At 38.6% G+C, this 25192-nt stretch overlaps 2 protein-coding genes across 3 annotated transcripts; both read right to left on the minus strand.

The window, feature by feature from the left end:
• Positions 1-2359: 2359 nt before the first annotated feature.
• Positions 2360-3980, minus strand: LOC128266177 (uncharacterized). Its single transcript, XM_053002513.1, is given in 3 exon segments — positions 2360-2946; positions 2949-3104; positions 3450-3980. Coding segments are annotated over 3 exon segments (918 nt in total). The 5' UTR covers positions 3892-3980; the 3' UTR covers positions 2360-2626.
• Positions 3981-7511: 3531 nt separating this feature from the next.
• Positions 7512-24458, minus strand: LOC128266196 (uncharacterized). 2 transcript variants are annotated; one of them, XM_053002545.1, is made up of 10 exons: positions 24158-24458; positions 19762-21408; positions 18124-18360; positions 17707-17963; positions 15163-15341; positions 14663-15031; positions 13770-13959; positions 11329-11439; positions 11074-11252; positions 7512-8142 (listed from the first exon to the last, which is right to left on the minus strand). In XM_053002545.1, exons 2-10 carry the CDS (start codon positions 20417-20419, stop codon positions 8001-8003), a joined length of 2322 nt encoding a protein of 773 aa, XP_052858505.1. In that variant the 5' UTR covers positions 20420-21408; positions 24158-24458; the 3' UTR covers positions 7512-8000. The 2 variants fall into 2 exon arrangements, with proteins under 2 accessions (XP_052858505.1, XP_052858506.1); XM_053002546.1 differs by lacking the exon at positions 14663-15031.
• Between the last annotated feature and the right edge of the window lie 734 nt (positions 24459-25192).

Genomic DNA, 25192 nt, shown 5'->3' on the forward strand with positions numbered 1-25192 from the left:
TACGAAGGTCAAGCAATTACCATGTGCTTAAAAGTACAATTAAGAAGTACATTGATTTTTAAAGATGGATATAATTTTTAAGTAATATAAATTACAATCATTTGGCGCTTTACTTGGACAATTAATTTCAAACCACTCTCGTAGTGTTATTTTGGCTTACATTTTTAGCTAAATTTTTATAATTCTTATTTTTGTATTATAAAAAAAGAAATGAAACTAAAATTATAAATATATACTAAATTGACCATTACATTAACTTAAAAGTTGTACGTAAGTTTAATGGTGTAGTTAAATATTTGCTTTTTAAATACTTTGCAGCTTAAGTTTGATTTGTTTAACAAGTTTTTTTCTGAGTGCAGGAATGCTATTCAACAGTCTGCTCCTGGATTATGAAGTGCCTTTGGGAAAGCAAAGATGGGGACCATTTACTGATTGAATTTGGGGACAATAAATTTGCCCCCTTACTTTGGGTAATTAGTTAGGATGTTTGGGTCGTTGCTATTTATTCCAAAACAAAGGAATACAAAACATTGTTTAACTTCTTCACCCAAAGTAAACATAACGTAGGAACAGCTAATTTCAGAAACTCTGCTGCGAGCACAATGTTTCATTTTGTTCATAAAGAACTTCTGGGGGGAAAAGGAAATAAAGCAAATAAGTTTGCGGGCAAAGTAGCAACAGAAAGTTTGTAAAAACTATTGTTCTTCTGTCGCATTTTCTCTGTTTACTTTTAGTTATAAACCCGGTGTACCTTCTGGCTCTTTTAAAAACTAAAAATCGATTAGCAGGCATTTAAAAAGTTTTAATTGGCCATCAGGAGAAACAGTTTTTTCATAAGTTATTAATAATCATAACATTAAAATAGAAGCTATTCCCAGAGATCGTGTGGTCATAAACCGTTAATTGGCCACAAGAAACTAGCAGTTAAATTATCGCAACACATAATTTTATACAGCCCTCCACGCCGAATTGCGCAAACTAATTACGGCACTCAAATCATAACAATAATTGTTAATTGGGGAAGGAATATGGAAACGGCCCATTGGACTTTGGTTGGTCGGTGGCCAAAAAGAGTGACCACCTACATGTCAATGAAATAGAAAGTGTGTTTCCTTAACGAAAGCGAAAGTGACATGTCCACCTCCGCTTCTCCGTTTAATCAAAGTCATGCGCTGAATTTCGAAATACGGTTGAAATATGAATCCCGTGCATTGATTACGCGCTGTTCGCCATGAAAATTGATTTGATAGCAGCTCCAGAGTTTCTGTTTCTCTGCCATTTTTTGGATTTCGATTGTGTCGTTTGGTCAAGAGTTTCACCTTTTCATTGGCGGACAATTTGCCATTCCGGTCGCATTTCATTTTCGAGCCAATTAAATTGGAAAACTTTTTCATATTCCAAATTGTTGCGTAGAAACGATGGCCGCGCGATGGCGGCCAAGTGCATGCCGTTAAATATAAATGAAGTGATGTCGCTCGATGGTGTTATTGTTTTTCAATTTCACGTCTTTTTGCTGTTAAATTCTCGTTTTTTTTGTTGGCGCCATTGCCATTTTGCATTTTTTCACGCCATCGCCGCCAACATTTTGGCCAGGAGGTTGCATGTGTGTTTGGGGCAGCTTTCCAACTCACCTGCCTCAGGTGGTGCGGTGGTTTTATTGGGTGCCTATTGGAAATTGATATGACCGCACCATTGGCTATCTATTTTCTCTCTGGGATGGCCAGCAAACCAGATTATTGAAATGCGGAAAATAAATTCTTACATGTGGCTTTTGGGTTATTTGCATAGCATTATTATTAATTTTAAAATAACTGTTACTTGAAAAGCAAAACATTCAAACAAAATGACAAATCAAATCAATATTAGTTTTGAATTAGTCAAATATATCCTGAGATTATTTTGAAAACATACTTTTTTAAGCATCTCATCTTTTTAAAGTATTTAGTTTGGCCATTTCAGCAAAATCATGCAATTGATTCTATAATAAGATGAAGAACTTGTGTATGAAAAGAATGAATTACGCATTGTTAAACAGAAGAACACAATCTTTGTTTTTGCGCAGGGTACGTGCAGTATGGAGAAGCTTTTTCTATTTGGCAGTTAAAATGCTTGCATTTTATTAAAGGGCTTCTCGGTGGTTTCCTTCTATCCGCTGTTTTCGCCTCCTTAAAAGTCTGTTAAATTTTACATTAGTGCTCATCACTTTGGCCAGAAAATGCGCTCATTATTCTGGGGTATTCAATTTTCTGAAATCTCCTGGGCAACCGAACATGGACCTCTCTGAAAGGAAGCCACCGAAAAGTTTTCGGGTTAATTACCCATTTTGCTTTGGGGTTGCAACTCCCAAAAAAGTCTTCAATTAGGCACATCGTTTTTGCATGTTGTTTTATTGCAGAAATATTTACACAAAAAGATACCAGAGCTAGTTCCCACTTAGTACCTTTAAAAACGCCCTGGGGGTTTTGTTCTTTTTTATGGTTTCTTGCTTTGTACACTTCTCAATAAATAAATAAATAAACATATACGCCGCGAGCTGTGCGTTTCAACTACTTAACTTAGAGCGAAATAAATAAGGTTGCAGTTTGGCCAATTTTCGTAAAAGGGGTTTTGGTTTGTAGTCTCGGGCTCACTTCTGACCCGCGTAGGCCAAGTCCTGGGCATCCTGCGGCTCTTGCGAGGATCGGGCCCAAGCATGAGGATCCCAGGCGGGCGAAGGATGCTCCAGGTGTTCGATGTGCTCCACGGGCAGATCCACATGGTGGTCGATGTGGTGCTCCAGGTGATGATCGATGTGATGCGGCACAATGTGCTCGATGTGATGGGGAACCACATGCTCGATGTGATGGGGAACCACATGCTCAATGTGATGGGGCACTACGTGATCCACATGGTGGGGATAGTGCACAACCTCGTAGTTGACGATCTTGGGCTTGGCAATCTTAAAATAACCAAAGCGCCAGACAAGACCAGCGAAAGCAGACCCAAAGTCATGGCCTTCCAGGTCTTCAGGGCAATGAGTCCCAAAGCCAGGGGCACCAGAACAGTAGTCTTCAGTTTCAGACCCAGCAGGAAAGGTAGGATTGCCTTGCGGATCATGCCGCGTCCTGAAAGGAATGAAAATAGGGTAAATATTTTAATTTCCACTTAACTAAGACTTTTTAAAATGCAATTTAGTTATTTATCGAAATTTACTTATTATATTCTACATTATCTCATAGCTGTCTAAATTGATTAAGAAAGAAGTAAATATATTTCTTGACAGCAAGCAAGTTAACTTCTCAAGGCTTATAATATATTGGTTCTTTTTTTCATTTTATTGGCAATTTACTTGATCTACGATCCGTCTTGAAGGACCATTTATATATTGCTACTATATTAACACTTTAATTTTTTATTCGCTTTTCTTCTGAGTGAGTAAATATCTAATAATTACACTATTCCGTACGCACCTTCGTTGGCTGCTGCCAATGGAATCACTCCTCCCTGGGTGAGGGGATTGGACATGAGGAAATCGGGAACCAGGGAGCGGGCCTCCGAGCTGCGGAAGTACTCCGGGGCCTGGATCCTCAGCGAGTGGCTGCCCAGATAACTGTCGATGTCGTCGAAGAAGCGCTCCTCCGGATTCAGCGATCGGGACTCAGCCTTCTCGGCGGTGCGGACAATGGACAGGCGCTCGGTGATGCGCACCTCCGGCTGCTGGAGGGCCGAGTTGAACCACTGCAGGGCCTTGGGGCGGACACACGAGACACTCAGGTCCTTGAGGCAGCCGTGATACATGTCCAGGGCCAGTTGGGTGGCGCTTTGCGGCGCCCGGTGACCTTCGGTAGGCGCCGAGTGGGCGGCGGACAGCGCCGCTAGGGCGACTATCAGACAGGCGGCGGTGCTCTTCATCCTTGCGGTTGTTAATCCCAAACTCTCTCCCTTTTGTTCGGTGGTGCGCACGCGTTGGCCACTCAGCGGGTTATGCAAATGTCGCACGGGCACCGCTTGGTTTTTATACGGCGGTACTTTGCTAATCGAATTGCGTATGCCAGCTACGCACGGTGCTCTTTTTCCCCACCGCTTTTGGGCTGCAGCTTTAGCGACCATTTCGCTTTGTTGTCAAAGTCATGGAAAGCGCAAGTTGACCACCTTGATTTCACCTTTGGATGGCCCTAACGGCTTCTGGCTTCTGATTCTATTCCCTTATATATTGTTCATTGGGTCGGCGAACGTTTTATGGGCACGCTGTTCTCTTTGTCAGAGGAATTCATCGAGACGATTTCCCGCATAATACCCGCCATAATGGGCCGCACATAATTGAAAGTTATTTGATGGCTTCTTCTGCATCGACAACCGGGGACTCCGTTTGTAAAATCGTAAAATCAAGTGCCCAGCAATCGGTGGTGCGTGCCTGGAAACCAAATTAGAGTACGACTCTCCCAGCGCTCGTTTCTTTGCCAGTTGCCCAGTTGGTAGTCAAATGCACCTGCTGACCACTGAGGCAGATGGAAAACATTTGGTTCTCTTTTGTGAAGCGAGTCGCTTTGATTTCATTTATTCGTCATATGTATTCGAGTAACAATTTGTAGTTGATATAAGTAGAATATCAAAGATGATTTAATAAGAATTCAAAACATATTTACCTAATTGTTTTGTTTCGTAACACAATATTTTTTAAGGTTTGAGTATATTTTAATCAAAATGTAAACCGCTTTCAGCATGGCTTTTTTTTTTTTGTGGTTTAAGTTGCCGCAACACCCGTTAGTGCCGTGGAGTTATTTGGCCGCCCTCGCGAACGTGGAAATCGCCAAGCTCTATTCAGCATGGCTTGTATTTTTATACCCTTGCAGAGGGTATTATAATTTCAGTCAGAAGTTTGCAACGCAGTGAAGGAGACGTTTCCGACCCTATAAAGTATATATATTCTTGATCAGCATCACTAGTAGAGTCGATCTAGCCATGTCCGTCTGTCCGTCCGTCTGTCCGTCCGTCTGTCCGTCCGTTTATATGCAAACTAGTCTCTCAGTTTTAAAGCTATCTGCATGAAACTTTCCCAAAAGTTGTCTTTCTATTGCAGGTAGTATATAAGTCGGAACGAGCCGGATCGGACGACTATAGCATATAGCTCCCATAGAAACAATCGGAAAAATAAATGAAAAAAATTATAACTTTGCTGTTTTTTAATTTTTTGTTTAGTTCTTCGACATATAGTAATGGTAAAATATTAATATTAATTAAATTTCATCAAAATCGGACGACTATAGCATATAGCTCCCATAGGAACAATCGGAAAAATAAATGAAAAAAAATTATAACTTTGCTGTTTTTTAATTTTTTGTTTAGTTCTTCGAGATATAGTAATGGTTTAATATTTCAGAATTACGGTTTTAATTTCATCAAAATCGGACGACTATAGCATATAGCTCCCATAGGAACAATCGGAAAAATAAATGAAAAAAAATTATAACTTTTCTGTTTTTTAATTTTTTGTTTAGTTCTTCGACATATAGCAATGTTTAATTATTTCAGAATTATGGTATAAATTTTATCAAAATCGGACGTCTATAGCATATAGCTACCATAGAAATAATAAAAATATATAAAATAACTATCTAATAATTGAGCTGCAAATCATCATAGTTTCAATGTTTTTTTTTAGCACATACTCAAGTAAATCATAATTTAAATGTTTTCAAAAGTATTTAATTAATGCAATAGCTGCAAGGGTATATGAACTTCGGCTTGCCGAAGTTTGCTTTCCTTCTTGTTTTTAAGTGTAATTAACGTTTTCTACCTGATTTTATGGCTATTTATCTAGATATACAAAAGAGTCATAACGATTTTACATCAAAATTATAAGGTTTGCCTTGAGTATCTGATGCACTAAAGTCTGATATTATTTTGTAATTGAAAAAGAAATTGTTTTCCCATTATTGAATTTAGAGATTTATTTTATGATATATTTTTAATATCATGAACAAGCCGAAAATAATATTAAAAGCGACACATTATTTATATTAAAATAATAATATGTGTTTTGACGACTTGATTTTGTTTGTTCAGACGGGCATGTTTGGTCGTTTCTCCCAGAAAGGCTGATCAAGAATATATATATTTTAAAAGGTCGGAAATGTCTCCTGCACTGCGTTGCAAGCTCCTGACTGAAATTATAATACCATTTGCAAGGGTATAAAAAAGAGGTTAAAAAAATTATTTTTTTCGTTTAAGAGTAAGTAAAGTTAAGTTAAATACAATTTCCCTTAAAATCTGGGCCTTAAATATTGTACAGGCTCAAATTTAATTAATTTAATTCAATAAATAGAAACCCCAATGTCAATAATGTTCCGTGTCAATGAGCTTTTCTCCTTGTATTTCAAGCATGTCAACAATAGCAGGAATTTTATAAAATACTTATATTGTGTCATTTGAATAAATTAACAGAGTTTGGAAATTGAAACTTGATTTCATTTAAATTTCTTCGGATAGCGGAAGTATTTTCGTAGGCAACAAATGAGCCAAGTCCATGGAAATTATAAGGGCGAAGTAGGGGACTTCGTGTTAAAGTACTTGGGCTGCTTTGGCATTTAATGAGCTGCCAATTTGGCAATCGGTGTTTTGATGTCAGTGCAGTTGGCTGAGCCCACGAATCTTAATGTATTTCTTACGCTTCCGCTTTTGTTGTAATTTTTGTTCGTTTTTTTCGGTTTTTATTTTGCCTTTGTTTTTTGTTTGGGCAAAAAGGAATTTTTTTTACTTGAATGAAAGTGAAAGCTTTGCCATTTGCGTGTTAATTGCGCCTGGAATTTACATAAATATTAATTTCAGATGAGTTTGTGCTCGTCATATAGACATCAAAGTCGCCCCTGACGCCAATACACTGCCTAATAAATATATTTATGCAAATAGGTTTCATTCCATTTCGACTGTTTGCCAACGACAATTAAGCGACATATTGGCACGCCATTCCTGCTGGGCCAAGGCGCCTTGATTTATGCAAAGAAATCGTGTTATTATTGAATCTGCTGGTCTGAGTGAGTGATTTCCCAGAATGTGGGTTCCGAATATAACCTGCTAAAATATACACGCAGATTGGCTTGGACTAGCAGCATTGACTCAATAGTCAGGCATCTGGTATCAAAGAAGAACTAATTTTTAAACTAACTCATTTTTTCATGCGTATTTTCTTAGAATTTTATAATAATAAAGAAAGAAATAGTAAAAATCTGAATATAAATATAATTTCGGAATATTTAAATGTTTTTTTTATTTCAATATAAATGTTGTTTAACTTTTATTGAAACCAAAAATAGGCACTTGTTATTTTATTTAATTTGAAGAAATCTGAAATATTAAAATCCCAGTGCCTTGGTCTCAAATAAATTGAATTGCTTTAAACTAGTTCTTATGCAAACGGCTTAGCTTATGCAAAAGTATTAATATTCATAAATAATAAATTAGTTATGAATGTCGTATCGTTTTCTAATTTAAGTTCGCTTCAATCTTTTGGCCCAAAAGCAAAATTATACACATTTAACACAATTTCAATTTATTTTTCGTTTTATATGCTCTCTGATAACAATTTTTGCGTATTGACTAATTGAATTTTCATCCTCATCCGTCTATCCGGCAAATAATAAATATTCTGATTTCATTTATATCCTATTTTAAGCGAATTATCTGTGAATTCCTTGTGTGTCATCCACGTTTGTGTGTGTGGTAAATTTAAAAAGTGTACTGACCGCAGTCAAATTTAATGAATAATTTGTAAGCTAGCTTCAACAAAATCAGAATGAATATTAATGCAGGGCTTAGTGACCGAAGAGCTTAAATGGACATTAAATAGGAGAACCATTAGACTACAATCAATAAATAAATAAATAAGAGTTTAACAAATAAATTATGCTTAGCCTAGATCTATTATCCTATTTACAGTTCGGTGTTTAACAAGGAAAAGTTGACTTTAAAGTTGCTCGTACTCGCATATCATCTCCCTTTCCCAAGAATTTGGGACCTGCGGATCACTTGGCCGGCATGTTGCACTGTGGATACAGACTCTGGCAGTCCTTTTGATCCTGGCCATCTCGGGCAGCCTGAATTAGTCGGTAAAAGCGACGCACTGCCTCATTCGCATGCGTTACGGGCTCCAGTTCGCTGGTATCGCTGCAACAGACACAAAATAATAAACTTTTACAAAACAACTTTTCATGTAGTTAATTAAATGGCATTTTTTATATGTGTTGTCCCTCGGTAGATGCTCCCCTTTTTGGCAATTTTATACACTCGAAAAGTAAGACGCACAAAATCTTTTTAGATTTGGCTTTGGAAAATCCTATTTTAGTTTTTTAGCACTGTTTTTTTTTTTACACAAAAATCTAAACTATTTTGTACATTTTAATATTAATGGTATTTACTTATATTTTAGGGATTCTAGGCTAGCTTTTTCTTGGTGTTCCTAGTTAGGTAGTCCTAGCTGCAGGCCAAATCCCATGAATGCCTTTTTGTTGGGTGCCAGGAAGTCAGCTAATTAACTTTGCCACTTTGGCCCATCGCAGTAAAGTTTTCGTGAAAGCAGGTTCTGGTTCATTTGGGCTTACCAACACGCGTCTTTTGTGCGCCAGACATTCCATGTTTTACCCAAAAACTCCTACACCCAATCCTCCATCCTGCTGCTCAGCTATTCAAGCTTAAATTGAAGGCGTCTGGGGCAATTGACTTAGTGGGCGGGGTGCTGCTAATGGATTTTATGTGACTAGTCAGTCGTGCTGGGAGGTGGTGGCCGGAAAACTGCACCCACATAAGCCAAAGTCAACGGATTTCCTATGCTCTATGGCCAGACCAAAGTAGTGAGTAGTGGAACGTGACAAGGATATGTTTCCTGACTTTTAATGCGCACCACTGTTTTTTTTAGTGGGCGGCTTTTCCTCCAAGAACGCAATGTAGCCAAACTTGTGTCACTTATTCTTAGTTACATAATAGCAAATAAATTTAAACTTAACAGTCTATGGACTAATTATTTTGATCAATAAAATAGTTACTTAGATTAAAAGTAATAAATCTCTTTTTTAAAAATAACGCTTAACTGCATTGCGCCCTTTAATTTGTAATTATCTTCAATAAGCTTTTGAGTTATTTCGCATTGATGTCATGTTGTTTTCCATATATTTAATTATTATTTCGAGAAATGAACCCAATTACAATATAAATAATATTTAATGAAGTAATCCAATTAAGATACATATAAATAAAATTTAATGAAACGAGTCCAATTAAAATTAAACAGTCTTTGCTCTGGGCTAACAAAACAAAACTGTATTAAAAAAGAAATCCTTATTCGACTGAAAGGGAAATTTGCGAAACACTACAGCGCGATTTTCAATTAATTACGATTGCTTATTGCTTTCAGTATAGATGCGGATGACTGCAGACGGCTGAGACGCTCTAAGCAAACGCAGCCTTTTATAAGGGCAATTTATTTTAATTAATTTTCAACTACTATGGCCAAAAACCTGAGCTGCGAGCCATTGTCATTGACGCTCCGATAAGGCAATTAGGCAGACATTTGGGCCACTCAATTAATGACTTGTCATGGGGACGTAGACTCATAAATCATACGCCATAAGGGACTAGGTCTGGATGACTTCGCCTGGGACAAGAGGCTGTCACTCACAATTTTGTCAACGCAGTTATCTTGGGTCTAACAATTTTGCACTCATTGTTGTCAGCGCGAAAAAAGCCTTAGGCATGCCTCAAAAGATAATGAGCCATAAGAAAAATGATGAATACGAATGCGCGTTTATCTGGCCTGCGACAAGCTCGAGTGGCCATGGAGTGACCGATGTGGGTGGAACCACCTCCAATGATGATTATGATGATGATGACACGCGGCATGTGGCAGGGAGTTCCACTCTGCTGCCCATGTGCAGTGTGCAGTTCAATTAGAAGATGCGGTGCGACAGCCACGAACTTGCGACGACAAACTGCACAGCGACAGCTCCAAGTTCCACTTTCTTTTCACGCTCTTGCCTATTAATTGAAAGGCAATGATGGGGCACAGAGCCCGGGTGGGGCCGTTAAAGCGAAAACGCATCGCACTAAGCTAGCTGCAAAATGACTTCAGTTTTGACTGCCTGACATCATAATTTGCAACGGCTGCAGAGCAATTAGAGCACAAAATTACAAATTTCATGGAAGATGACAAGGTTAGTTCACGACATACAACCATGCTTTTAAGGCCAAAATAGGTAAAATAGTCAAATTTGGGAATTGAAAAGCATAATAAACTTAAGCATAAATAAACTGAAAACTTGAACTCGGGTTATCTCTATTTCGCCCTACTAAGTAGAAAGTTTGCATTATATACTTAACTTTATAATAAACAAAATAAAGTACATATGTTTATACTATGTTTCCTAATAAAATGCATTTTTAAAAGTAGTTTTCGACGTTCAGCTGCCTTACCCAACGATAGCTTATGAGTTTGAGGTGACGTGCAAACGGAACTAGTCCTATCTGAGTCGGGTTCGCTCCCGAGCGAGTGCCAGTGTGATGAAAAATATCAAAAAATCGTTGTGTTATAGAAATTTATAACCAATTATGACTCCCAGTTTTTCACTTCATTTTATGCTTAAAAAAAATAATATTTTAAGTTTATGATCAAATTAAAAAAACACATTTTTCAACACTTTACTCCTTCAATACCTTAATTTCAAAATTTTTTTTGTGGTTGTAATATGTTAGGTGTTTTTTATTTAAAATTTTGCTAGAATTTTATCTATTTGTTATTCCTACAGCCCTGTTTACTATTTAAATATTTAGGTTTATAATTATAAATACTAAAAAAGGTTTAAATTTAACGTTACTAAATTATATTCATTAAAGTATATTGCAGTATTAACCATTTGAAAAGAATTAAGCCAAAATGCTTAAAGCAAAAAAAAAATTCCAAACTATGACGTTACTATGTCAGTTCTATGATAAAATAACAATGCCGAAACCTTAATCCTTTATGACGTTTTGACCCTGCAAATCCTATTGCCTTAGCGTGCTGTCATTGTTAAAGAAAGTCGTCAATATTATGGGTTGGTAACTTACCGACTTAACTCCGCGGAAATGAAATTGCTGTGCGGACTGTAGGTGGCTGGATCCTTGTACATGCTGCACACAATACGCTCCTTGCACAGGTCGCTCTTCACGCCCAGCTGCTCGACGATTTTGTCGATTTTCAGCAGAATAGGACTGTAGAACGGATCGTAGTTGAGCGGATACAGCGGCTGAAAGAGCACAAAAAGCGAACAAGTTATTCACCATGCCAGCAGATTAGCGCGGCGGATGTGAGCGGTGGCAAACCTGTCCGTCCTGCACGAATGGCTGGTGCTCCAGTATTTTCTGCTGCTGCTGGATGAGGCGCTGCTCGGCCTGAATGCGGATGGCCTCCTTCAGCTGGGCGGCTAATTCGGGCTACAAATAGGGAAGATGCCGAAAACATTAACAAAACATAAACGATATTATAATCTTCTTTAAATTTATTTTTCCCGTTGTAAGTCTATACCAACTGCATTAAAAAAAAACATTTGGGAAAGATTCATGGAGATAGCTTTAAAACTGAAGACGGATCGAGTAGATCGGCATTTCTAGTGATGCTGATCTAGAATGTATATACTTTATTTGCTCAGAAGTGTCTTCTACACTGCGTTATAAGCTTTTTACTGAAAAGTATTTAAAAGCTATTCAGCATTATTGAAAACCATATGAGAGATTTTGACTTATTTATTAACATAGTTCGCTACACATAGATCTGAACCCCTACAATATATCCTTTAAAATTGTTACTGAAAGCTTATTTACTTAAGAGCGGTGTAAGTGTGTTATGCAATTTGTTGCATTTAAGGCAAAACACAGTGAATTTGTTGATAAACATATTTTGCTTGTATTGACCGAGTGAATGGATTTTTGGAGAAATCTTTTTGAACAAAAAATTTTTTATTCATTTTCGAATGCACTTATTGCATAAAATCTATCATATTATATTGATAATAAGTCATTCCGTTTTAGGATTTGAGTGAAAAATTCTTTGTTTTTGTCCATTTACTTAAAAATAGCCCATAGATTTTGGAATGCCTAAAATAATCTAATTTCTGCTATAGTTTTATTCTTCCCTGGAAATGAATCAAACATTTTTAAAGATGTAAGCATGTAAGAAAAATGAGTATTTTTTTGTAGCTTAGCCGAATCCATCGCTTAAAAATGATCCATGGAGCTAAAGCATTTACCATTTTGTGTGAAAAGGGTTCAGTTTGCGTGAGCTGCTAACCTTTTGCTGCGGACAGCCCAACAAACAGAGTATAGTGTCGCTGGCACACTTTCCCGAAAGGCCAGTTCCCATCATATTCGGGCGGCTTTGGCAAGGTGTGCTCATTTAATTAAGGTGAACAGCGGGGTGTTTAGCAAGCCTACGGATTCTGCTGTCAGCCGGGCGGTGCAATGGCAAAGTGCATTTTAATTATGGCTCAGTTGACGAGCCAAGTGCTTAAAAGCCCGGCCCACATGTGGCCGGCCGGCAGCTCTGCTCACTTGAAAGTGAAAACTGTCGTTGAGTGTCAGTCAGTCAGTCGGTCTGTCTGTCATTTGGTCTGGACTGGTCTGGTCTGGTCTGGCCAAACTGTTTGCCAAGCCATTCACCTTGCAGGGCCCCGTAGCTTGAATGGTGTCGCTGGGCAAAAGAGAAAAGAATACACCTGCCATGCGGACAAGACAATTTGCATCATAGCAAAACACTTTACACTCGGAAGGAAAGTGCCAATAGAGGCAGCCTTGCGCCAGACGATTGTTTGCGAGTGAAACTGCAGCAGCCTGATTGATTGTGTTGCTTTCGAGCTGTGCAAATGTGCAACCTGCAAATGGGGAGCCACTAATGATGCTAGTAAACCAGGAGGAGGTGCTGCATGCATCCCAAATAACTGCACGGCAAATATGCTGGCTGTAGCTGCTTGCACAAACAGCAATAAAATTTAATTCTTCCGGGATTAGTGTTCGAGGAAAGTCCTCATAAATGCTTTTCTTAATTAAATATATTTTATAGCTTTAATAAAATCAATAAAAATAAATATTAATTTTCCAAGATAACTGAGTTAGGCTTTTATTAGCCAAAGTGAATTTCTCAGACTCCAAGTTTTTTTGTCTTTTATTAGCCTATCTGAAATGCTTAGGCTTCCATTTATTTTTAGACAAGATCTTTATTTAAAGGTATTTGCTGTAATCAAGCATTGTATTGGTTGTGTCCAATAGCTTGGATAAATATTACAAAAATATATATTCTATGCCAAGGTTATGTACCTAGTTTTGACTTTTTGTAATCAATTTGCTTCTATATTTTTTTATTTCTGCAGGCTTAAAAAAAATAAAATTTTACAAAAATTTTTTTTTATTGACACTTGATTAAAAAACTTACGAAATATTATGGTTATTATTTGAATTTTAAAACTGTTAATTAAAATTTTTCCCCTGTTATGGACCTTTAAAATCACAGCAATCTATTAAATATATTTGCTACTCCTAATTCCCCAAGGGAATCTCAATTTAAACTGATTTTTCTAAGTGTGATTCCCTTGAAGCGTTACTTTTCACTTAGTGTTCTGTAAACAGAAAATTGCGTAATTTGCCACCCATAACCATACGTGGGCTATCTGATTTCACAGACTCCCCCTTTTTATGTACATTACTGCGATATCAATAAATGCACATTCGGTAGCTAGAAATGTAAACGTAATGGTCTGAAATGTGATACTCACCGAAAGTTGGGGCTCCGGTGCAGCCTGATTTTGCTGCTGAGGGTTCTGGTGTTGCGGCTGCTGCTGATTATTGCGCGCTGGATCATACTGGGCGGCAATTTGGGCGGCTGCCGTGAGTCCGGGTCCATTTTGCGGCGGATGGTGTCCTGGGACGAACACCGGATGGTGCTGCGAGTGTGCTGGCCTTGAGCTGGAAAAATCGGGGACAATTAGGTGCCGTAAGCTTTGGTTGGCAATAGTTTCATTGGGTCGGTGAATCAAATTTCCTTTTCGCTGCTCTTTTTAATTGGCAACAATTACCAACCAACAGTGTGTGTTGTTTGGCTTTCATTAAAGATTTTAATTACATTTGGATAAGCAAAAAGGACATGTGGAGTGGTCGGAAAACAAACGGATAGCGGAAAATTTCCATTCAAATGGACCGGTAATTATAAGTCACAAGCTTCTATAACATTGGGTTTATTAAAGAACAGTAGAAAAGTTGACAAGATGTTTGAAAACTTAATGGTTTTTGATATTCTGCTCTTTACCCTAGAATGTGTATGATTAAAATAATTTAAAAAGTGGCATTTTCAAGCATTTTACCTTTGTTATCAAATAAACTTGTCTTATAAGAAAACAAATATATATATATATATCTATATTCCATTTTATGTACACAACTTATAAGTATCATATAGCAGTGCAGACAGTGAGTGCAATATAAAATAAGAACTTTAAAATAACCAGGAAGGGAAGCACAGGGTAAGTTGATTTAAGTCTGGGTTAGTGGCTTATGTTACGACCTAATTTATGGGTGTGCGGGTGTGTTTTTCTGTGGCAGTGCGAGTGCGTTTTCGTGTGCGTGGGTGTACTTGTTTGTTGATTTTCGGGTGCCCTTGAGTGGCATGTACCTTTGCTTGTCCTGACTTTGAAATGGGTTTAAACTGTGACTAGAGCCATGTACTTTCTGAGCACTTAATTGCTGTTGCAGCTGTAGCTTGAGCTGTTGCTGTTGCTGCTGCGATTGTTGTTTGGGCTGAGTTGGCGGCCTCGCCTGCTGGGTGACAGGCCAACGTTGCTGCTGGCCCTGATGTTGCTGATGTGTCAGATGTTGCTGGTGTGCCAGTGCCTGTGCCTGTGCCTGTGTCAGATGTTTCTGTTGTGCCTGTGTGGTGCCCAGGCCCCAAGCATGCAGAACCCCGGCATCATTCGCCGGGTTGGGCTTAAAGTAATGCGCATTCTCCTCAATTTGTGCAACGCGATTTATATCGCCTATGTATCTATGGTGAGGCAATTCGGTTGTTGTGTGTGATGTGTGAGTGGTTTAGAGACAAGACAGATACACAGACAGTTACAGATGCGGATACAGTTACGAAAGGCGTGAGGTGGGGTCTAGAAAAGCGGAACTTACTCGGATCCCAATCCCGGGCCACTGTTCTCCCAGGCTCCCTCGAAGTGCTCGAATCCTGGGCCGTAGCTCTCGTGCACCGGAGCTCCATGGAGATAGGCGGACGGATGACCCTTCGGCGGGTGCGTGTAGATGATTTCAGGAACCGAATGGTGCTCCCCACTGTGCCAAGGTGGAACCACCTAAAATTAGAAGAGGAGGCAATCAGTAAAAGGAAACTTTTTCAAACTAACTTGTTACTTTTCTCTCATTTGCAATAGTTTTTTGCTGATTATTACTAATACAATTTTGGTTTGTTCTTGAAAGACAAACACACTTTATTTATCAACTCTTAGTAATATTGCTTATATTATTATTTCTTTGGAAAAGAAAGCTTAGTAAACCCATTAAATTTTTTCCTACTTCCCCCTATACTGTAAGCTTTTTTAAGTCTGGCCAACAATTAAATATAAATAAATCCTCAGAAATTACTGCCGTGAATTTTTTAGAGCTTGAAGCTATTTATTTTAAATTTGTAAAAAATGCTTTGACTAAATGTTTTATTTATTGAAGTAGCATTAGGAGAAGGAATTCCATAATAAATTCTTTGTTAATGTGCCTTTAAAACAAACAGTCAATGGACTTTCTATACCACATTATCACCAAAGTTCAAAAATTTAAAAAAAATAAAAATAGTATGAAAGTTATCTTATTGCAACGCGGATAACCAAAAAAAATTAAGTCTCAATTAAAAGATGATTAGTCAAGACTAATTGGCAAGCTAATAGAGACTCAACCCCTTTTCTCCAACGTTTCTAGTTTAAATGTTTAGTTTTAAGCATAGTAAACATGTGAATAAATAAATAAATAACTTTTTAACTTTTAAGAGTGTAGTGTGCACTACACTTGGTTTAAAGTTCTGTCAGGGACAGAGAGTGAACGCAAATTAAAAATAAGCATAATAGAAAAGTGGATGCTGCAAGGCTTCGGCTTGAAAATTAATAAACTCTGTTCTGGAAGGCTTCTTTTTCGAGAGCTCTCAGCTCGACATCTTCTAGGCTATTTATAGTCAATGTTTGAATCGGCAATAAATACGTATTATGCTGTTCGACTTTGTCTGGTGGCTGGGCACGACTTAACTCAGTTCAATGACTGCCAAATAGTCGTATTTTACGAGTCGTCGTCATTGCCTGGCAGCTGGGCTTGGAGTTCACGCTCTGCGTATTATTTCTGCTTTTTATTGTGCGCCAATTTCAAATCATATTTCATGCTGTGCGGCCCAAAAACTTTTCCTAGTAAAGAGGTGACAAGCACTCAAAAACAGACGACAGTTCAGTGGGTGTTTCTTTGGGAAGTCTTTCACTTAGTGATTTAATTCAATTTACACTCACTGCGAAATCAACCAGGGCTGGCGAAGCCAAATTAAACAGGCTGCAAATTGGCTAGAAAATATGCACATATCATTGGCCACCCGGGTGTAAATTCACACTTGGCATCCATATAAATTACTCCTCTGTCGATACTCCACTTTTTACTGTCGTCAAAGCTTTCCTCTTTCAACACTTAAAGTATTCATATGTATGCCATTGAAGCACATGTTCCCCACGGAGTCCTGCTTTCCCCAGTCGTTAAAATATCTGTATAGTTGGCCTAAACCTCAATAATCGATGCGTTAAAAGGATTGTAATTGCTAAATTGTTCTCATTATCAAATCAATTCCCGAGAAAATCCCACTTAAGCAAAGATTGCCGTATGCAAACATAGGAACCCGGATTATCCCGAGAGCTCAGACCCTGGTTGCAGCCCCAGCTCAATGGCATTCCTAGCCACATTTTGGAATGCGAACTTAAACATCTCATAAATACGTGTATGTACGCGTGTACACCCTTTCGCGGGAAAATGGGGTGGTAAGGCAGTTGCTTTGCCTTAGCCATGTCTAATCCCCATCAACGGCCCAATTGAAAAAGCCGGCACTGCTTTTGATGATATGTCAAGCCGGGTGCTGTCTGTGCCAGCGTGAGCTCATTCCGAAGGCACGTGCTAGCTATGCCAACTCTGAGACGGGAATCTTCAATGAAAATACTTTCCAAATGCGCCTCTAGACTTTTCTAATTGAATTTCCGGCAGCGCGGGCTTGCACATGAACAAAAGAAAATTTCCGAGCGACGGACTTATGAACTGACAAAACGGAATCACATCGAGATTGATAATGAAATTTCTCCAAAAATATGCCCAAAACGTGAAAATATAATGAGCCTAGCCCAGACCAGATTAGATTCATTCACTGGTATCGAAGAAATGTTTTTTTTTAAACGAATGTCATTTGACAGTGTTATAAACGTGTTTTGATTACTTTTATAAAATCACATACAATTGTTTTACAACAATTTCAATTGCAGCTTAAATAAGCTTCCACATTGACTTCCTTTACAACTTTACGCTACGATAAACTATTAAATTTGACAAATAGCTAGCAAAACTTTTTAGTTTTGATTTTCCTGTAAACTTTCTAGAGACCTCTGCGGATTGAATGCAATTTGTGCAGCATCATCGGCCGTCTGCGCTTACCGTGTGATGATGATCGATGAGATGATGGTGGTGGTGGTACTTGGCCGGTGCGTGGTAGGATTGCTGGTAGTGCGAGCAGAGCTTGAAGAGATGCGACAGCGCCGGGAACAGGAAGAGCAGGAACTTCAGCAGCAGCTTCTTGGCCGCCCCGACTCCGATGACGATTGGCAGCAGCCAGAACAGCTTGATCTTGATGATCTTGATGATCAGCAGCAAGGCCAGGAATGACAGCACCAGTTTGCTGCGTAGAAATTTTTCTGGACAAACGAAAGTAGCAATCGAATCAGACTTTTGGATACAGCTGTTAACGCAGATTGGCCAGAGAGTGAAAGCGGCTAGCATCTGCCTCTGCAACTGCATCTGCATCTGCATTTGCATTTGCGTGATGGGGAAGCAAAAAATTGCGAGTATACTTACGTATCTTCTTCTGGATTATCGCGCCAGCCAGTCGGGCCTTGACTACCTGTTTGGGAATGAGCTCCAGCTTGGCGATGATTCCGTTGCCTTCGATGGCCCGCGGCGAGATGCGAAATGTGGCGCCATTGAACATAACCTCGGGCAGATCCACCTCCAGATCGTGGGTCATGGCGAATTTAATGCTCTTGCCATATAGAGCGCTGGTCACTTCCTCGATCGGGGTTTCCGCCGCACTGGCTGCTTGGGAATTGGAATATTAGAACGAGAAACATACATGAGTGACGCTTTTGGGTTAATGAAAGTTGTGCTGATCAAGATTTCCACCATTCAGGATGCTGGAGTTGTTGCGCAACTCACATCTATTCAAATCTGTGCTAAATTAAAGTTTTTTATTTATAAGCGAGAGTTGCCTGGGTATGAAAGGAAAAATTAATTGTTATACATGAAAAAGGCGAAAAAAAAAGAAAAAATATAAATTTTATAATACCAGAAAAGTTAAATTTAAAAGTAGTACAATATTTTTGCCTTTTTGCATTATAAATTATTCTTAAAGTAAATGCATTTAGTATAATATAATAACAAGCAAGATTAATTTTCTTTTTTAAAAGTAAGACTTATTTAATTTTTTTACAAGACAATACCTTTATTTTGACCAACCTTTATTTAATTTTTGAGCTAAGAAAATATTTAGCTCGCCTTAAGCATTATCATTTTACAAAAATTAGTTCGATAAGGCCATTTGTTTTGGTTTAATTTAATTAATAACGTATTTTAAAATATTTTTGGTATCGCTTTCGCTTAATGTCTGTTTCTCCAAGTGCAAAAATCTTTCAAATTTTAACCTTTCGGTAAACATTTCAATACACTCCAATCTCTTTGAAAATTCTAAACAATCTACAGCCGCTTACATAATTCTTGACCGACTCGATGGTTGTTAATGTGCGGTTGTTACAGTGTTGGCCACAATAAAAGCCAAAGAAAACATCTGATAGATGGTAACCGCACAATTGAGCGCAGTCAAAGCGCCGTGACTCACATAAACGCGAGATCGTTGCCGCAGCAGATATTTTACTGCTCTCTGGCGCAGTCGAAATACGTAAAAAATCAAATCAAAACGCGGCAAGTGAAAGTTACTGGAAGTGGCAACGGCATTTTTTCTGAACGTGCTCGGGTATAGGTAAACAAAACGAAGAAAAGAATCGATGTGAAAACTGATGGCACACACAGAAAATCGACCACAGACAAGGGCTCTTACATAAGTTGTTAGTAAGCTAAACGCTTAATGAAGCAAAAAACGTATCTTTAAATCAAGAATGGGCTGTTACCCAACGGAGTTCAACTTGGAAATATTAATTAATTTTCTAGTTTACTTTGTTTATAAGAAGAAATTCAAGCAATAATCCTTATTATCAATGGTTTAAGGTCGTTTAAATTATCGATTTTTAAAAATTCAAACATTAAAAATACCAAATTAAAAGAAAACTATATTTGTAATATTGACTAGTAAAAAGAGAGCCAAAACATATTTTTGCGATTATTGTTTTTTGAAATTTTAATTAATTGCTGCCTTTAGCAAGGGTCTGTTGCCAATAGCATTTAGAACATACTCAATATGTTATAAAGATATTCCTCACTTACCGGCACGTGCTGTCGAGTGTTCCTCCTTCTCCTTAGCCACTTCGTAGTCCACTTGGTTCTTGAAGAACTTGAGCCTTTGTGTCACATTGACATCCTGCACATCCAGAGCGCCATCCAAGTAGCTAAAGACGTTCTTCTGGAAGCACGAGACGTCTGGCTTCAGATAGCAATCGCGAACAAGGCCATCCCACAGCTCGTTGCCACTGGTGAAACGCCTGGCCAGTCGGAGGAGCAGGGAATCGCCTGGGGCCGTCCTGTCCAACTGCATCCGGACCGGCATCTCGGTGGCATTCACCACTGGCTGCCAATCTTCCGGCTGCGGTGGTTCTTCGGTCGTAACCAACTCCGCTGGCGATTCCGTTGGCGACTCCGTTACCGCCTCCTGCTCCTCGACAGCCTCAGTTTCCAGGACGCTTAACGGAGTGGTGGAGAGGTGGCGTCCAAGACGACCATTCCGAGCCGTCCCATCCGCTTCGGCGGACGAGTTCATTAGGCAGATCAAAAGGAGGAAAATCAAGTGGCCACGCTTTGATCTGACCATGCTCACTGGGTGAGTGCGATTGCAGGTGCGATTGCGATTTCTACTTGAGGATGTCCACTGACGCCGACTCTCACCCGAGCCCCAATTATGGGGCAAATCACTGTGTGTGCTGGGCATTTTCTGTTTCGTTTTCGGCTTTGGTTTCACTCAGCCAGTTAGCACTGCTGACGGGCGATTCACACCTTCAACCTGCAATTGCAATGGCAATGGCAATTGCACCCTGGCCCTGCAATTTAACTGTAGCCCAACTGTTTGCTTAGCTGATTTCGCTGGGGCTACGACGTGGTAGGGAACTCCGGCTTTTCGGCGGACGCAATGAACGGCTTTATTGGCGAAATCGTTAGCCAATTGACAAATCAATTTATGAGGCACTTGGCTTAGCACGCAAACACAATTCCATTGATTGTCGGTCGACTTTTTTGTAGCAACTCAATTCTGTTTATTCGTCTTAATGTACTTTCTTCGTGGTGTTTGTTTTGGACTCGTTTGTTTGGAATTTCGCTGCCGCATTTAGCGCGTTTTCTATTTGCTTTAGTCGGTTATCTAGCTACCTGCAATTACTTCATCGCGACACACCTACGGTCTAACGGATTTCGTATCTGGAAGCCAGTAACTCGTATCTGAGCGTATGCAAATCACCTGTTAGCGCGTTTCGCGTGCGCATGCGTGCGCGTCTGGTTAACAACTGAGCGTGTTGTGGCCCAAACGGCTGGCCAAGATCATGGCCAGGCTTAAAGCAGACCGGTCGCTCTCTCGCGTTTTTCTCTCCTGCGTTTCGTTCGGTTGTCGCCGACTTTTTGCACTGCAATATCGGTTGTATCTTGTAGTTGCTATTGGGTATCTTGTATCTTCTCCTGCATTCACACGTCGCTCTGGCCAGATTCTTCTGCCGCGCAAAACCTTAACTGTAGTTTTCTACCGCGGCTGAAAGTTGTTCCGTCTGCACTCGCTCTCCTATGTTTGTTTATACATTTTCCAGTTAACTTTAAATCGTTTCGAGTGCAGTTTTACTGCTTGTTTGACGTTAATTTTCCTCGTAGTTTTTGCGCGACTCTTCCTTAGTCGGCGCTTTTCACGGCCATTTGGTATCCAATGAACGGGTTTTCCTACAACGATAAAGTACATATATATATATATATATAGCGATTTTTATTATGTTTTAATGGCGCCAATATGGTAAGTGAGTGTTTGGTTTTTCCGGCCACTTAAATTCAAAATAAAAAAGAAAATGGGTCAAGAATTATAATTATCTTTGAATTTCTTTAACTCATTCAAAAGCCCCCTATTGATGGTATAATTAAATCAATACTATCATGGAATGTTGGTAAATCAATCGGCCAAGAAACCAACACATTTATTTATAATATTATATATTATTGTATATTATTGTATAATATTATAATATATAAAAATTGATAACATAAAAAAATGATTTTAAAAATGTAGATATTTCCTAACAGTAAATAGCTCTTTTATTTATTTTAAATGAAAATTGCCCAGTAGTGACCTACTTATGCAAGCTAAGAATAAGAATTTCTAAAATAAAGTTTAAGCTTTTTTCACAACGATTAAATTGAGAACAGAATTGAGAAGCCGTTCCTGGTAACAAAAGAAAGCAATCAAGTTGTCAAATAAAATCGCCATTACTTGAACCACTTCCGATGAGCAACAAAAGATGTGCGGTGGCATATTTGTGACACATGCTATTCTTCTTTTGTTGCTCACTCGCCATTGCAAATGCTTCAAGAAATATTCCATCTATGATCAAGATATCAATCTCGGTGCTTGCACATTGACCTTATTATTGCTCCTTCATTCTGGCTATGAATTTAATTGGTTGCAGTCTGATACCTTCATCACATTCTAATTAGCTGAAAATAGTCGCTAATTTGGGTCTAGACACAGGAGTCCTTCCATAAACGGTCTTACCCGTTTTTAATCATGTTTTAAATGCAATCAATTAGACCGTATTGTTGGAGTACTACCTACTTACGATTATTATTTTTAACGAGCTGCGACTTTGTTGCTCTCGGTAGACGGTACGTATGCGTAATGTGCATAAACGACATATGTTTCATGTAACGTGTCGCGTTGTTATGGCTTTTCATATTAAAGACATTCTATTAAAGTGCCACGGCGGCTTATGTCATTCCGAATGAAATAGCCATAAAGCTGCGAGTACACAATTGCTATAAAAATAATGGCCAGCTAAATCAAGTTTAGGAAGGCAGCAGCCACAGAACTCGCTAACTCGCTCCCCACCCAAAAACTCATGTGATGTAAGTTCTTCGCGGGTTCAAGTCGAGTCGAAGACCCAGCTGCGACCGTTAGGTGACTTAAAGGGTTAGCGGCTCAGGAACATGGAACTTGGAGCCCAAACAGAGAAATAAATATTTTATTTTAATTTGTGTAAGATGCGTTTTAATTTGGTTTGTTTTTTTTTTACGAATAACAAACAAGTTTTGATATTAAGTAAAGTTAATTTTCTGTGTATAAATACAATAATCTTGAAGATTTAATTTGACTTCTTATGCAAGACTCCGGATACATTTAATTTCGACTGCGGTTCTGTTGTTGGCTTTCACTCGAATGCTTTCTGCTATTTTTAATAATGATTCAATTACATCTATCTTAATGGCACTTGAAAATGGCCAGCTCTCGGCTGGCATTCAGATTACGTTTTCGGAAGGTAACAAGCTTTCCCTGCACGTTGTTTTTGCCTCTGTCAGTCGCAGCATTTCCCTGAGATTTTATTGCATTTTTATGTGACAATTTCTCGGGCAGACACTCGCATCCGAACATCGCGAATGCTCGACTCGGCGAGCGGTTATATAAAGCTTTAAGTATTTGCATTTCTTTAAATTGTATCAATGTTCGGTGCCGACTTTCGGTTTCAGTCAAACGCCTAGTGAACGTATCTAATAGATTACTAATTTCACTTTATGCGTGCCTGTAACTTAGTTCGCCGAGTGTGGTGTGATTTGTGTTAGCGTGCAAATATTTTAAAGAGTTTTTTAACTCTGTCTACATTTCTTCGGTTGCGTTTCAGAGAAATCCGTAGTTAAGCCGAACCAAAAAGCAAACTCACTTTCGTTGCGGTTAACCAACTTGACTCACTAATGGCTTATTAAGTCCAAATAGATCGGATTCAACGTACTTTTTTACCAACCCATCTGCCGGGGAGCGTAGCAAATTGAATGTAATTATTGGCAGCGGCATAATAAAAACTCAAATAAAAATAACTTGGGCTTACAATAAAAACAGTTCTGCCACCGCATTACTCCGCATATATTGCTGCGGTTTAACGCCTGCAAATTATGCTGAAAGGTTTCATTTTCAATTAAATATATGATTATTTGGAGCAAACCACACTTTGAGCTTGGCCCAAAACATTTGTTTACTTTCTTTTGGCTTGCTCTTAGTGTGTGTATCATTGTTTTAACAATCTTTTATTTTTGGGTTTGTTTTGTTTAGAGAATCTACAAGCGGTAAGCACGCAAACCAAAAGACTAATTGGGATTCTAATGTGTACTAGAGCGCGCAGAGATTCCCATCTGGCATGCGCTAATAATTCAAGGTAGGCGGGGAGGGTCTTTAAGAACTTTATGAAGGCAGCTGGCTGCTTCCACGAAACCGCAGGAAATTTCACTTTTACCCACTGAGCTAAATGCACATGGACATGCATCGCATTTCCCCGGCAAACAGGTTTCCGCTTTTTCGGTTGATAAGTGCAACCGGCTAGCCAGCTGTTGGCTCTTGTTCGTTGGTCACTGAGTCGATTGAAACTGGGTCAAATATTTGCATTTCAGTTTGATTGGAGTGGGAATATTTGGCTTCCTGCTGTTACCAACTCACTTGTCAAGATGTTCTAAAGGCAATTAACACGCACAGTCACTTAAACCAACACTCGCCATCACCATTGACTCATAATTCTTGGGCGCAATTTGTTGTTTCGCCCATGGCGTGACGTCTAATTAGCAAGATATTTTGTTATTTGTCCGCTAGTCACTTTCGCTCTCGGTTTTCACAAGAAGAAATTTGGTGGATTTGGTTGCCAGAATCCGCGGCGTCTTTCACTTTTTACAGTTGCCAATAAAAAACAGCCAGAGAGGCGCGATAAACGTGGAAGACCGGCGAGCGTGTAAGACCAACTGAACGGAGGTGCCGTCGCGCAAAAGATGCGGCCACTTTTGGGTGTTGGTAGGTGAGTTTAATCGTACGGATACAGATACAGATACAAACCAGTACTTTGAAACAGTGAGAGAGATGGAGAAAAAGTAAGCACCTTTTCCCGCCTAAAAGTATGCGACAATTTTGTTGTCTGTCCCAAGAAATGATAACAATAAAAAATACCCTTGACATAGTATACCCTTTACAAGGAAATAGTTTATCAAAATTACCACATTTTATTAAGTGAATATAAAAAGCCTTACAAAAATTGAATTAAAAAAACATAAAACATAAAGAAACTTGTATGAGACAATACAACATTTTTAAAATATATTTAATGTGCTACAATATTAAAAATGTCATAACACTATTGAATTTACTTTACATTTTTTTCTATTTTAACCGTTATTCATTCATACTACCCTGAAATCTGAAACATAAAATAAAATTGTATAAGAACACAAAAAATTTTTAAAAATAAATCAATGTGCTTAAATATTTGAATTGTCGTTAAACTATTGAATATCCCTTAAATTTGTTCTTTTGTTACCTATATTTACAAAAGAAAACATCCAAATAAAAAATTTTTTGAACTACAAAAAAGGGTTCTTCTAAAATTTTATCCCATCTATAAACTTTTCTAAATCAGAATGTTCCTTACAGACCGACTCGTCGATTCCATCATTAGTACTACCGGTGTCGAGATCAAACTACTTCCGA

The sequence above is a fragment of the Drosophila gunungcola genome, chromosome 3R (genome assembly GCF_025200985.1).
Source record: "Drosophila gunungcola strain Sukarami chromosome 3R, Dgunungcola_SK_2, whole genome shotgun sequence".
In the NCBI taxonomy this organism is placed as follows: domain Eukaryota; kingdom Metazoa; phylum Arthropoda; class Insecta; order Diptera; family Drosophilidae; genus Drosophila; species Drosophila gunungcola.